At 44.5% G+C, this 15394-nt stretch overlaps 2 protein-coding genes across 6 annotated transcripts in view; one reads left to right on the top strand and one right to left on the bottom strand.

Moving 5' to 3' along the window:
• The window catches only part of LOC110526159 (ankyrin repeat and BTB/POZ domain-containing protein 2-like), a 29300-nt gene extending 27649 nt beyond the window's left edge, over positions 1-1651 (top strand). The window contains exon 15 of the mRNA XM_021606815.3: positions 409-1651. Within this exon, the coding sequence (XP_021462490.3) occupies positions 409-654 (246 nt within the window). The 3' untranslated portion in view covers positions 655-1651. The remainder of the gene's footprint in view (positions 1-408) is intronic.
• Positions 1652-1743: 92 nt separating this feature from the next.
• brsk2b (BR serine/threonine kinase 2b) overlaps positions 1744-15394 on the bottom strand; it is a 178879-nt gene continuing 165228 nt past the window's right edge. For 2 of the 5 annotated variants that reach the window (XM_036980439.2, XM_036980443.2), the window contains exons 17-19: positions 14966-15146; positions 13757-13846; positions 1744-4445 (exon numbers count right to left, since the gene is read on the bottom strand). In XM_036980439.2, coding sequence (XP_036836334.2) covers positions 4192-4445; positions 13757-13846; positions 14966-15146 — 525 coding nt within the window. In that variant the 3' untranslated portion in view covers positions 1744-4191. Of the gene's footprint in view, positions 4446-7310; positions 7359-13756; positions 13847-14965; positions 15147-15394 lie in introns of all 5 variants that reach the window. The other 3 variants (XM_036980441.2, XM_090238196.1, XM_090238197.1) reach the window with 2 other exon arrangements.

Below are 15394 nucleotides of genomic sequence, written 5' to 3'. Positions count from 1 at the left end.
TAAAGATGATGTGTACCAAAAACCTTTGTCCTATTTTTATGTTAACATACTTTACTAATCTTTTGTTTGCTAGTTTTAATGCAGCCATCCTCTTCCAAAGTAAACAGCTCTGGTCATGTGACAATTTACACTAAACATGTGACACTGCTGGGATTAAATAGGTGAAGAACAAATTCTTATTTTCAATGACGGCCTAGGAATAGTGGGTTAACTGCCTTGTTCATGGGCAGAATGACAGATTTTTACCTTCTCAGCTCGAGGATTTGATTTTGCAACCTTTCGGTTACTAGTCCAACGCTCTAACCACTAGGCTACCTGCCGCCCTTATGTGTCTCTCTTTTTTTTTATGTTTATTTCTCGCTCTGTCTGTCTGTCTGTCTGTCCTGTCCTGTTCGTCTGTCTGTACAGGATCACGGGGCGGCAGAGCTCAGGAGGTTCTGTGAAGGTTTCTTCCTGCAGCACATGGAACAGCTCCTGGCGAGAGAGGACTTCCACAGGCTGCTCCTGGGAGGGGCCCATCAGGACCAGCTCTCCCCAGGGACAGAGACCCGGAGTGGACCATGTCAGGAGCAACACTCCTCTCTCCTCCTGGAGGATCTGGAGGTCACTTTGGTCCACAGGCTGCTCTCGCTGTACCCTCCCTGCAGAGAGTAAGCCACCGGCTGCGTCTCAGTAGTCATAGTTGGCTTCTTTGTTCTTCCATCGTCTCGTTTCCTTCAACTGTACTGGTGTGAAATAACTACATGTGAAAGACAAGTAGCTATATCTGCTCTTAAACGTCAGTTAGGGTGAAGGAAATGGGATGCGGAGAGGAGGCCATGTTAGAGTATTGAGATGTATCCCATGTGGGGAGAAGGACAGACACACCAGCATTCCTGGAGATAAATAACCGGTGTAGTGTAGCGCAGTATCTCGCAGTGTGGTGATGTCACCACTGTTGCCAGCACAGGTTGGTAATGCTAATCTGTCACCAGGGCCTAGGTGAATCTGCCACCGGACAGAACACTTTTACTGTGACCTAACAGGCCCTCAAACCTGCTCTCTCTGCCTCTGTGAATGCCCAAGGTACTGCGAAGACAGTTACTTTAGTTTCAGTGTGATGGTTAGAGAAGCAATGGTAGTTAGCAGCTTCTTGCCACTCATAGTGAAAGGACAACTGAAGGTGCTGCAAAAAAAAAGTTAACGAGACAGAAGTATAATTTTGAGTTTTGCAGTTGTGGAACGCAACCTCACCATCAATTCCTCAGGTAGCCCAGAGAGCAGGAAGGAGGATTGATGGATGAACTGGAGAAGTACTGCTGCCGTCTAGAGATGTGTAGGACTTGGTCCACGGGGCTGACATAGAAAATCGAGAAATAGTCCATTGCTTAAGAGAGGAAATGGATGCAATGTACTACGGCTGGAATTCGATCTAGAGTATGATGAAGGTTTCTGGATATACCGCCAATATAATAACAGGTACTGAGACTTCTTTGCTAGTAAGAAATAAAGCATTTAGAGCATTTTGGACTGCTGTTACTTACTAGAGTCCATCCTCTCTCGTGTGGATGGAACTTGGGGTTGATATATTGTACTGGAATAACAGAGCTCTGAATATGTTATTGTTCTGTAGATACAGCGTGTCAATAAACGTTTTTTTTGCTCATAATAATTAACATCGGCATTTTTATATTAGCACCTTTTTTAGAATAATATGCTCCCATGGACGTGTATAAGATCAAATCAGAAATCACCACCACGCAATTCCAAAGTCGACAGATTTATTTCCTTTTTGCACTGAAGTTGTTCACAGTTATGTCACAAGGGGATACATTGCCAGTGGTTTCCTGCTAAATACCAGCGCTCCTGGCGTTGTGTTCTACTGTATGTCCATCATCCTGTGTGGCCTGGTTACCCAATAGTACAAAATAGAAAGAATAACACTAATAGGTATTGCTTTATTTTATCTCTTCTGATACCAATTCCCACCCCAGACAGAATTCGTGACCAGAGTATCGGGTCTCTCTTTGAGAGAGACTGTGTGTGTGTGTGTGTGTGTGTGCGTGTGCGTGTGCGTGTGCGTGCAGAGGATGCATTGCACGGTAAATGTGCACAATAGTATAAGGAAGGGGAGGGGAGGGTGCGAGGAAAGAACTCAAAGACGAACAAACAACCGAAGTGGTGAGGGAGAAAAGAAAAATAAGAGAAACAAATTAAGAGACAGGAAAGAAAGAAAGAACAAAAGAGAGAAAGAAAGAACGAAAGAGAGAAAGAAAGAAGGGGGGGAAAGGGACAGAACAATTCCAACAACTACATGCAAAGAAAAGACACATGTTGGACATGCAAACGACATCACAAGGTAAAAGCTACGTGTAGGAGTCCCCTTGGGTTTTTTTTAAATAAGTTTGTCAGCAAATTGTTTTGTATTTACAAGGCGAGTGGCTGGAGTGATGTCTCTGATGTCGTACACACACAACGAGAAAGGAACGCACACTTATTAGCAACAGAGGGCTCGTTCCTCTCAAAGAGACTAGTCTACATTCTTAAATTACCGTAAATCATTTCCCAAATGTATATATTACAAGCTCTCTCATCGATGAAAGAATGAATGTTCACAAAAACATTTAGAGAATGATCAGCGATCAATAAATGAAACATGACAAAAACAATCCTTATAAGTTATCTAATACATTTTCTACATCGTTTATATGAATAAATAAATGAAAACAAACATGACAAAAAAATACAATAAGGTACACAAATATACACAAATAATTATGTCCACTATTGTCTGAATCCTGCAGATATTTCAAAGGAACATGAACAAAACAAAATGGAAGAAAATTAAACCCCTGAAATGATTCATCCCTCAAAAGGGAACCGAAAATAAAATACAACATTTAATCGATAAAACACGTCCAAAAAGTAGAAAACACAGAAGATAGTGTGATAAGTTCTTAGCTAAACATAATGTCACAACTACACAAACGTTGTACATATGGGAACATACTGTAGTTAGTCTGTACAACAGAATAGATCATTCATTTGTGTACCCTCCCTCCCCATTGCCCACCCAAAGTCAATGAACTCAATTTCATTTCATTTACAGCAATGACACAGAGTCTGAATACGTCTAAAGTGTTAAAATCCTGTAGTTCACAAAGAAGGACTACATTAAAAAGAATTACAATCCAGCCAAAGTTTAGCCAACGTTCAGCCAACGTCCATCCAACGTCCAAGAGTCGCGCCTCCTCTCTCCAACTTTCATAGGAGCCAGTGGTTCTACTTCCATTCGTCTTTGTGCACAAGTCTTTACATCCCCCCAGTGTGTGTGTGTGTGTGTGTGTGTGTGTGTGTGTGTGTGTGTGTGTGTGTGTGTGTGTGTGTGTGTGTGTGTGTGTGTGTGTGTGTGTGTGTGTGTGTGTGTGTGTGTGTGTGTGTGTGTGTAGGAGGATAGACAATGAGGAGAGAAAGGAGGAGAGGGGATGCGTGTAGTATAGGTTTGACAAACATCAGTCTTTTTAAGGCTTTTCTCCAACTCTTCGGCTAATCTGTCTCTGAGTGTCGGTCATGATGAAGAGAGATTCTCTAGTACTCTAATGTTTAGTGTATGTGTGTGTGTGCGGATGGAAAGCAGGAGGGGTGCATGGGGAGGAAGGGGGACAGCAGTGTGAAGTATGTGAAGTCTTTCTCTTGTCCTCCGTCTCTGGCTCACTTACTCCCGTTGTTGACAAAGTGCCCCAGGTTGGGACACACACACTGTCCTCCATCTTGTTTCTCTAATAGGTTTTAGTGATGATCCCTGGTGGTAGAGACAAGGTCAAGCCATCATCACAGAGCAGACACATACACACCAACACACATCCCACGGCGTGGGAAAGGGACGAGAGGGTAGATGAACAGAAAAGGAACATGGCTACATGTGGTACTTATATCGTCAAATACTGATCAATGATCGATTGCTAAACTCAAAGAGTAGTCATTCCATTATTATACAGTACAAAAGTTTCTCTCTGTGATAATCAAAAGTAGATTTTTTCTCGAGACACAAACACACTAAGCCTACTGACTAAAGCAAAGAAAGCAGCATCTCTCATTTCATTTGTCATCTCTCACACACTCTTGTGGGTTTTGTATTGGGTTTTGAATGACCTGATAACAGGTGGTTATTATCTAGTCATGCAACAGAGAGCTAGCTACTTCTCTCCGGTCTTAAGGTTGTTCCCCAGTCCGGCTGGTGGCGGCCATCTTTGTTTGTTTGTCTTTGCCCAGAAGCGGGGGGCATTTAGAGTCAGTGGGCTGAGTGGGTGGGGGACATGGCTCGTTTCGCCTGCTGCCGGGGGCATGCTTGGCGGGGGCGGGGCTAGGTGTGCCGGGTGTGCCAGGGGGGTTGTGCGACGCCTGGCTGTTCTTCTCGTCTGAAAAAAGCTGTTTAATTACGTCAAAGAAGTTACTCAACGGGCTGCCTAGGTACAAAGATGGGAAGAAAAGAAAAAAAGAGAGAGAGAGAACAAACAACGAATGAGCAATGGGGTTAACGTGAGGGGGAAGAGGAGAGGGTGACGATGAGGAAAGGCCTGGAGGTATTGTTCCAGGAGGTAACAAGGAGACTCGTTAGCCACGTGGATGGTAAAAAAAAGAGGATTTGATCATACTTGTTAGACTGTTGGTATATTCAGTACCAGTCAAAAGTTTGGACACAGCTCCTCATTCACGGATTTTTCTTTATTTGTACTGTTTTCTACATTGTAGAATAATAGGGAAGACATCACAACTATGGAATCATGTAGTCATGGTATAAAGCAGATAGCCCTATTTGGGAAAAGACCAAGCCCATATTACGGCAAGAACAGCTCAAATAAGCAAAGAGAAACGACAGTCCAGCATTACTTTGAGACAAGAAGGTTAGTCAATCCGGAAAATGTCAAGAACTTTTAAAGTTTCTACAAGTGCAGTCTCAAAAACCATCCAGCGCTGTGATGACACTGGCTCTCATGAGGACCACCACAAGAAAAGGAAGAGCCAGAGTTACCTCTGCTACAGAGGATACCTTCTTTAGAGTTAACTTCACCTCAGATTGCAGCCCAAATAAATGCTTCACAGAGTTTAAGTAACAGACACATCTGTCTCCTCTGAACTTCAACTGTTCAGAGGAGACTGAGTGAACCAGGCCTTCATGGTCGAATTGCTGCAAAAGAAACCACTACTAAAGGACACCAATAATAAGAAGAGACTTGCTTGGGCCAAGAAACAAGCAATGGACATTAGACCGGTGGAAATACGTCCTTTGATCTGATGAGTCCAAATTTGAGATTTTTGGTTCCAACCGCCATGTCTTTGTGAGTTGCAGAGTAGGTGAACAGATGATCTCTTCCCACCGTGAAGCATGGAGGAGGAGGTGTGATGGTATGTGGGTGCTTTGCTGGTGACACTGTCTGTGATTTATTTAGAATTCAAGGCACACTTAACCAGCATAGCTACCACAGCATTCTGCAGCGATACTCCATCCCATCAGGTTTGCGCTTAGTGGGACTATCATTTGTTTTTCAACAGGACAATGACCCAAAACACACCTCCAGGCTGTGTAAAGGGCTATTTGACCAAGGAGAGTGATGGAGTGCTGCATCAGATGACCTGGTCTCCACAATGACCTGACCTCGACCCAATTGAGATGGTTTGGGATGAGTTGGACCTCAGAGTGAATGAAAAGCAGCCAACAAGTGCTCAGCACATGTGGGAACTCCTTCAAGGCTGTTGGAAAAGCATTCCTCATGAAGCTGGTTTACAGAATGCCAAGAATGTGCAAAGCGGTTATCAAGGCAAAGGGTGGCTACTTGTTAAACACTTTTTTGGTTACTACATGATTCCATATGTGTTATTTCATAGTTTTGAAGTCAAAAATAAGAAAAACCCTAGAATGAGTAGGTGTGTCCAAACGTTTGACTGGTACTGTACGTTAATTATGTCTCTAGGCTGAGGTTATCGTGCATCAGTATTAAAGTGCTAAATTAGGAGACATAAGGTTGGAACAATAGTAATCCATAAAAAAAAATGTTGGGTTCATATAAGACCTGTGGGCTTTTGAGTCTCTGTTCTACCTGGTTTGGGTGAGAGTGGTGACATAGGAGGGCTAGCTTGAGCTCTGGAAGGGTAATGACTAAAATGACAGGGTTTGGGGCAGGGGTGTCCAAATCTACATCCTACTGAGTGCTGTTTTTTGTTCCAGCCCGGCTCTAACACTCCTGATTCAGCTCGTCAAGATTAGAAGAGGATTGGTAGAAATAGGTAGGAGTGGTAGAGCAGGGCTATAACAAAAGACTGCACGCCCAATTGATCTCTTTCTGAAGAAAGAGGGGGGGGGGGGTGGGGGGGGGGGATGGGAATGCGAGCAGCGTTTCAGAGTACCACAAAACATAATGTCTTGCCTTCCAAGCTCCTGGTAACTATCCTAATCACCACAATAAAAGCATACCTTAGAATGAGTCCATACAGTGCTCACAGACAAACACATACAATATGAACAACATGCCATCATCACAATAACATCACTCATCACACAACCAATTTCACTTTCAAGTAAGAGGAATTTTAGGGCCGGTTTCCTGGACACAGATTAAGCCTTGTCCTGGACTAAAAAGCATGCTCAATGGGGATCCTAAATTGGAAGTGCTTTTTAATCCAGTAACGCTTAATCTGGGTCTGGGAAGCCAGCCCTTAGTGTTGCACTGAGAGTCAAACATAGACAGGTTTACTCCTAACTTTCTTGAATCAATTTCTTGTATCAGTCTACCTGTCCTTTTAAAGTTAATAAGGTGGGTCTTTTTTTTGACCAAACACAGAATACTTACGCAATGTCATCTTGCTATCACTTACCATTGTTCTTGTGCTACATAGCCATTTGTTACTGATGGTCTACAATGTGTTTCACTCATGGAATGGAAGGGAGGGGGAGTGGACATTAACATCAACACTAGTGTGCATCACAACACACACTGTGCCATATAGCCCCATGCAAAGGACTACACACACACACACACACACACACACACACACACACACACACACACACACACACACACACACACACACACACACACACACACACACACACACACACACACGGAGAGCTATGCATTAGTGACACCATAGTGCATTAATTGTGAAGAGGTTAAGAGTCATCAGGTGTAGTGAGGGAGGCTCAGGCTAGTAGTTTGCTGTTTGCCAATCGAGTGAGTATTTCATTAGGCAAACAGTGGGTATTTGATTAATTTAGTATTTTATTGTGATTACATATTCAGCGAAACAGTGAGTATTGTCTTAGTGGTTCTTACCACGCTTGGAGGGTTTGCTGGTTAGAGTGTCTGACCGCTGAGAGACATCTGGGAGCAGAGTACACAGTTACTCTCTAACACACCTCTACAATGTCAGCTGGTATATACAAATGAAGAATGGTATAAATCTTTGCATACATTTAGCATTTTTTTAGTCTGAAATGAATGCGCATGGGTCCTTTTCTATGTGTACGAATTATGGCTGTTATCAAACTTTTAAAACATTTACTTTAGGTGTGCTTTTCGGTTTTTTTTTCAAAACGTGATATCCAACACACTAGTTTTTCCCAAGATGCACTATGTCATTGTCCAGGTGGATGAAATATTCTATATGGTTTTTGCAGATGGCTTTAAAGTGAGTACATTTTCTAATAATTTCCATTATAGTTGTCACTTTTTCCACATTTTGTTACGTTACAGCCTTATTCTATTCTTTTCCCTCATCAATCTACACACAATACCCCATAATGACAAAGTGAAAACAGGTTTTCAGACATTTTTGCAAATGTATTAAAAATAAAAAACCAGACCCTTTGCTATGAGACTCGAAATTGAGCTCAGGTGCATCCTGTTTCCAATGATCATCCTTGAGATGTTTCTACAACTTGATTGGAGTCCACCTGTGGTAAATTCAACTGATTGGACATTATTTGGAAACGCACACACCTGTCTATATAAGGTCCCACAGTTCAAAGTGCATGTCAGAGCAAAAACCAAGCCATGAGGTCAAAGGAATGGTCCATAGAGCTTAGCGACAGGATTGTGTCGAGGCACAGATCTGGGGAAGGGTACCAAAACATTTCTGCAGCATTGAAGGTCCCCAAGAACACAGTGGCCTCCATCATTCTTAAATGGAAGAAGTTTGGAACCACCAAGACTCTTCCTAGAGCTGGCCGCCAGGCCAAACTGAGCAATCGGAGAAGGGCTTTGGTCAGGGAGGTGACCAAGAACCCAATGGTCACTCTGACAGAACTCCAGAGTTCAGAGTGTTTCCTGCATAACGTTTATGCAGACTGAATGCCAAAAGCTGTCTATTGTGGGACTACATCCTTACATTTCTACATGTCCATTAAAAGATCAGGCTCATCAGTAGGTACGAGTACGCTGGTGGGCCATACGGAGAATGTCCAATCTCCCATTAATCGCACCCCTCTCCATGACATTCTGCTGTGGGGTGACCGGTCTAAATCTCTCCGGGTACTCATTGACTCTGGGGCCGTTGAGAGTTTTATGGACACTACCCTGGTGTCAGAGCTGGGAATCTCCACTCAACCCCTCTCCATTCTCATAGACGTCAGAGCGCTGGATGGGCGCTCTATTGTTAAAGTCACCCATAATACGGTTCCTATCAATCTGTGAGTGACAGGTAACCACAGTGAGCTATGCAATTTCTGCTCATCGAGTCTCCTCAGGTACCTGTGGTTTTGGTGTTTTCGTGGCTCCAGAGGCACAATCTGCTTATCGACTGGACTGTTGATTCTATCAAGGTTCAGAGCCTGTTCTGCCATACTCATTGCCTGATGTCGGCGGAGCCTGCCCCGGGACATCTCCCGGCAGGCTTGGGGTAAAGCCTCGGACCTCTCCGTCGTTCCCGCGGAGTACCAGTACCTCCGGGAGGTTTTAAACAAGGCCCGTGCCACATCATTTCCTCCGCAAAGGCCCTACGACCGCGCTATCGACCTTCTCCCGGGTACTACACCACCCCGGGGGCGGCTTTATTCCGTGTCGGGTCCGGAGACCAAAGCGATGGAAAGGTACATTGAGGACTCCCTGGCTGCAGGGTGTATCTGTCCTTCTGCCTCCCCCCGCCCGTTTTTCAACTACCGGGGCCTGAATGACATCACGGTTAAAAACCGTTACCCGCTACCGCTCTTCACCTTGGCTTTCGAGCCTCTCCAGGGGGCTGCAATTTTCTCTAAGTTGGACCTTTGAAACGCCTACTATCTGGTGTGGATACGGGAAGGAGACGAGTGGAAAACAGCCTTTAACACGGCTAGCGGGCACTACGAATACCTGGTGATGCCCTTTGGACTGACCAACGCCCCTGCAGTTTTCCAGGCCCTGGTTAATGACGTTCTCTGTGACATGTTGAACCAATTCGTGTTTGTCTATGCTGATGACATACTAGTTTTTATCCCGCTCAACTCAACATGTCCTCCACGTCCGACAAGTCCTCCAGCGTCTTCTGGAGAACCAGGTCTTTGTTAAAGCTGAGAAATGCGAATTCCATCACTACACCATCTCCTTCCTAGGATACATCATTGCTGCAGGTAACATGCAAATGGATTCTGGCAAGGTGAGAGCGGTGGTGGATTGGCCTCAACCCACATCCAGAGTGCAGCTGCAATGCTTCCTGGGGTTTGTTCATTTCTACCGCAGTTTCATCCGGGGTTACAGCACCCTGGCTTCCCCCCTCTCTGCACTCATCTCTCTCAAAGTTTAATTTGTATGATCCCCAGATGCTGACCGGGGGTTTCTGGATCTGAAGCACCGTTTTAACACAGCCCCCATACTAATCCATCCGGACCCGTCCCGTCAGTACATGGTGGAGGTTGACGCCTCGGATATCGGAGTGGGGGCCATCCTGTCCCAGCATTCTGTACAGGACCAAAAGCTGCATCCCTGCACTTCCTCTCCCATCGTCTCAGATCCGCTGAGAGGAACTACTACGTGGGAAAGCCATCTTCCACTACGTGGGAAATCGAGAACTACTCGCGGTGAAGATGGCGTTGGGGGAGTGGAGGCACTGGTTAGAAGGGGCAGAACATCCATTGGTTGTGTGGACTGATCACAAGAACCTGGAAAATCCGCCAAGCGCCTCAACTATAGGCAAGCTCGATGGGCCCTGCTATTCACTCTGTTCAACTTTACCATCTCCTACCGCCCGGGGTCCAAGAATGTGAAGCCGGATGCGCTCTCACATCTCTATAGCCCCGTTGCTACACCGTCAGACCCCGAGACCATCCTCCTTACCTCTGCACTCATCTGGGGTTAAGAAAACCAGGTCCGTGAGGCGCAGCGTTCCCAGCCATTTGCCTGCAACCTGTCGTGTAATAAACATCTGAGATTCAAACTGTCTGTCTCCTGTGTCTGCATCTGGGTCTTATCCTTAGTCGTGTTGTGTAGTGTCATACCCAAGAAGACTCGAGGCTGTAATCGCTGCCAAAAGCGCTTCAACAAAGTGCAAATTTGCCAACATTTCTAAAAAACGTTTTGCTTTGTCATTATGGGGTATTGTATGTATATTAATGAGGGGGGGGGGGGACAATTTAATAAATTTTAGAATAAGGCTGTAACATAACAAAATGTGGAAAGGTCATGGGGTCTGAAAACTTTTTGAATATAACAGTTCAAAACCCAATATGAATAGTTTTTCTTTTGGAGTTCTGTGTTTTGGGGTGGATATATAGCGTTTTGCCGCAAAACATGATTATTTGTCTAAAATAAATACATTTTCTAAAATAAAATTACCTAGCAATATTTTCAACAAAATAATGTCTTTTTTTCACTAGCCCATGTCATGGTAAAATAAAAATAACAGCTCTCTCTCTTTCACAAGATGTGTTTTAATTAATGTCAATTCACCAACATTTCAGAAAATGTATATATTGCGTTTTGGAATCAAAACCCATCAAATGGAAAGTCGTAATCTTACTTTGCATGGATGTTTAAAGTCTGTGCATTTCAAAGGGGGAGGTTGGGTGTCTGTCTCCATTGCTTCTCTTCAGACTTTCTGTTTCTCTCCGTCTCTACCCATCTGTCAGTCTGTCTCTCTAGCTAGGTCTCTGACTCTCTGTATGTAACCCTTTCTCGTTCTCCATCGATCTCTTATCTATAAGGTAAATTAGCTGGGTAGGGTGAAAGCTAATGGGAGATTAGAAGTATTCTACTTGGGAGGGGGGCACTCTCTCATAGTACAAAAGGACGAGAAAATGTATTTGCGCAAACACACACACGCACGCACACGTTTGCACGCACACACACACACACACACACACACACACACACACACGCCTTCCTTTTCCCCATGAAATATTCACGCGTACAAATGAAGTCAGAATTCATACAGTATGAGTGTCATCTGTAGTAGCTAATAGTACTCTTAAAACGTGGCACCGCATGCAGTCCCCTCTGGTCTCGGACACTGAAGGAATGAGTGCAAACAGATTGCACAGATCTGTTTCAAATATTAGACTAGCGGTTGATTTCATATTAGTAAAGGTTGTGGTTTTTTGGGGCTAAAACACATGCCCTCAGTGTGTTTGTTGTCATGCGTGGCACACACGGTTCAGTATTAGTGTGTGATATCTAGCATTCGGTGCATTCGGTCCACCCCAGAGCCCTAGACACACAGAGTTAGGCAAACTCAGTTTCAGTTTTAGAATTACCTAGGCAGCCAGCATATTGGCACCAAAAAGTCCAAGACCATCACAATGCATGGAATATTTGGAGCCGACATAGACTATCAGTTTTCAGACTCTGTGTAGAATGTCTATGGCTCTGGTTGAAACCCTTGCATTCCGCGCAGCATGCCAGACCAACCAATCATTCAGTTATTTGAGTGATTCTCCGACAAGTGCAGTTAGATTGAAGCTGTGGATGATGACCAAAAGCAGGCTGGGATGGACTGACAGGTGAAAGAGGGTGAGAGGAAAAGAAGGAGACAGACATGGATAGAAAAGGGATAGAAAACACAGGACTAGATGGGTTGTGGTCAATTCCAGCTCAACTAATTCTGGAAAACAACTGAATTTCAGTTAATTAATTGGAAATCAACCACTATTTTTTTTCAATTCATTAATTGAATTTCAATGAATTCCCTGGAATATAGTAAAACCTTTGACCCCAAACCTGAAAAAGGGACAAAGACATGGACAGATGACAAAGAACAATTGAAAGAACGAAAAATAAAGAAAAAGAAAGAAAGAAAGAAAGAAAGAAAGAAAGAAAGAAAGAAAGAAAGAAAGAAAGAAAAAGAGAGTGAGAGCAATAGTGAAAAATGTAAAGAGGGATGGGGATGAGTTATTGATGGAGGAAGTTGTTGGGGTGTTGCATACAGTGAACAATTTAAAGAGGGATGGGGATGAGTTATTGATGGAGAAAGTGGTTGCATACAGTGCCTGATAACAGTTCCCATCTGTGACAGGGTGAGTCAAAGGCATTCAAAGTGCTAAGACTGCTAGCTGGCACGTGTGCTAAATGTGTGAACTAGAGAGTGGTCAAACCAGTGTAATTCACTCCTGGTCCAAGAAGTAGGTGTGTGTGTGTCTGTGTGTGTGTGTGTTTGTGTGTGTGTGTGTGTGTGTGTGTGTGTGTGTGTGTGTGTGTGTCAGGCCAGCTTGCTAGCATTAAAGGGAAATTAATAAAAAAATCCAACTTCATCTTCAATATTTCCAGCACCCCCCCCCCCCCCCCCCCAATCCCTCCCTCCCAACATATGTGAAAATGGCATGTTTCTATGTTATGTAGTAGACAATTAGTAGACAATTAGTAGAAAATGTTGGAATTGGAAACACTTATCTTCCTCTATCTTTTTTTACATTTTTACTACAAAACATAGAAACACGTACTTTTCATGTATGTTGATGTTGGGGTGGTGCTGCAGATGATGAATGTGAAGTTGAACATTTTTAGAAATATCCCTTTAACACACATGTACACTTCCCCAAGGATTTGATGATGAGTTGATTATTTGAGTCAGGTGTTAAAGCACTAGACTAGGACACACACATTGGCCTGCACACACTCATACTGTGGGCCCAGGAGTAAAGAAGATGGCTCTAGCCTTATTATATTCTATAGTATGTTCTATGTAATGTATGTCATACCATGTCTCACCAGCAGTGGGTGCTGTTATCAAGTGAAGAAACCCCAAGTTAATACAATACAGGCACATAAAAAAAAAACAAGGACAAGTGAAGAACAGAACGTGACTCTGTCTTTCTTTTCTTCCATTCCTCCCTGTTCAACCCATCTTCCTCTCAGAATATCAAAATATATAATACATACATGTACTGAGCTAATGTGAGGGGGATAGTTTTGATGTGCTACATCATTTTGGTCCATATTATCTATATGGGAAGGTGATACTGGACACAAGTTCAATAAACAACCTCTTAACCGAGAGCTGGTTGGAAAGTGTAAAAAGTTACAAGAAAAACGTCAAATTAAATTCTGTGTGTGTAGGTCATGACTGAGCCCTGGTGTGTGAATGCAAGAAAGTCAGGAGAGAGTGTGAAGTCTCGAGGATACCAACGTTGTTGCTTTGTTGGTGCCGGGTGCGTCTGCCATGGTTTGGGCCATGCATGTGGAGATGCCTTGTGTCAAAGCGTGTGAGTCGAGCCGACCTGTGACTGTGGCGTTGCCGTGAGCTACGGGGATGCCGAGAGAGGGGGGGGGGGGGTAGTGGAGGGGTGTAGGGGGGAGAGGGGAGGGTCTCTACTTACCAGAGATCTGCTGGACCCCGGGCTGGTCATGTGAGCTCATCAGTTGAGCCTGAATGGTCTCAACCACACGCTTGAAACGGCGGCTGGGACCTGGTGAGAGAGAGTATGAGGAGAGAGATAGAGAGGAGGTGGAGGATGGGAGTGAGAGAGAGTATGAGGAGAGAGATAGAGAGGAGGTGGAGGAAGGGAGTGAGAGAGAGTGAGGAGGAGAGAGAGAGTATGAGGAGAGAGATAGAGAGGAGGTGGAGGAAGGGAGTGAGAGAGAGAGAGTGAGGAGGAGAGAGAGAGTATGAGGAGAGAGATAGAGAGGAGGTGGAGGAAGGGAGTGAGAGAGAGTGAGGAGGAGAGAGAGAGTATGAGGAGAGAGATAGAGAGGAGGTGGAGGAAGGGAGTGAGAGAGAGTATGAGGAGAGAGATAGAGAGGAGGTGGAGGAAGGGAGTGAGAGAGAGTATGAGGAGAGAGATAGAGAGGAGGTGGAGGAAGGGAGTGAGAGAGAGTGAGGAGAGAGAATGAGGAGAGAGATAGAGAGGAGGTGGAGGGAGTGAGAGAGAAATAGAGAGAAACAGAGAAAAACAGTTCTAGAACTTGATTGACTGAAAAATAAGAAAGGCTTTTGAAAAGAACCCGAATTAATTGACAGAAAATAAGCTTGTGATGTTGAAACACACAATGTCACACCAGTAGGACGCAAAGAGTGTCAATGTTATGAAAACATTAAATTCGATTTTTCTCACCATAGCCTCAACGAAGCTTCAATTTTAATTCAAGCACATGCAAATCTCAAAGGAATTCAGCTGAATTAAATGAGAGTCTGTTCAACATCAACTGAACATAAGTTATCCACATGGGAATAAGCAGACAAACTGCAGAGACAACACGGAATATTTGGCTGGAGATGATGCTCCGGTGTCATTGGCCAGAGGTTGTCCTCTGAGACTCAGCAGGGACCAAAGGGCAGTGTGATCGTGGTGGGAAAAGGGCTCTGTTTCTCTGTCCTCCTTCTCACCTGACTTCCGTGTAATGGGGCTTGCATCAGCTGGTGTATGTGCTTGTACACGTGTGTACATATTCAGGAAGTGTCTGTGTGTACACAGTGTTTGTGTGTGTGTATGTTTGTGTGTGTGTATGTGAATGTGTGTGTGTGTGTGTGTGTGTGTGTGTGTGCACGCATGTGCCTGCCTAGCTGCCTGCCTTTCTGTGTGTGTTACCTGAGAGCAGGGTGAAGGTGACCGAATAGATGCCGTTCTCTTTGGTGGCGGCGGTGCTCTCTGTATAGGTGATGTCCACCTGGAACTTGACCGGCTTCTGAAACACTGTAGGGCCGGCTGTGGACTTATACTCCGCCCGGAAACTTGTCTGACTGATCACACTGTGGCTCAGACTGGGGATCTATATGAGAGAGAGGAGGAGCGAGGGAGAGGGTGGGGGGGGGGGGGAAGGTGGGAAGCCGGAGGTAGGGAAGCAGAGGGAGAGAGATGGGGAAAGGGAGGTGGAGGGTGGGAAAGAGAGAGCGAAAACAAAGAGAGAGCACAGGGAATAAATAGAGAAAATAATCTGTTTCAACACAGAGACCATGTGTGACTAGCAAAAGTATTCATCCCCCTTGGCGTTTTACCTATTTTGTTGCATTACAACAT

The sequence above is a fragment of the Oncorhynchus mykiss genome, chromosome 6 (genome assembly GCF_057628025.1).
Source record: "Oncorhynchus mykiss isolate SJ-2025 chromosome 6, ASM5762802v1, whole genome shotgun sequence".
NCBI lineage: Eukaryota > Metazoa > Chordata > Actinopteri > Salmoniformes > Salmonidae > Oncorhynchus > Oncorhynchus mykiss.
The sequence above is the reverse complement of the archived record's forward strand: the minus strand, read 5'-3'. Positions and strand labels throughout refer to the sequence as shown.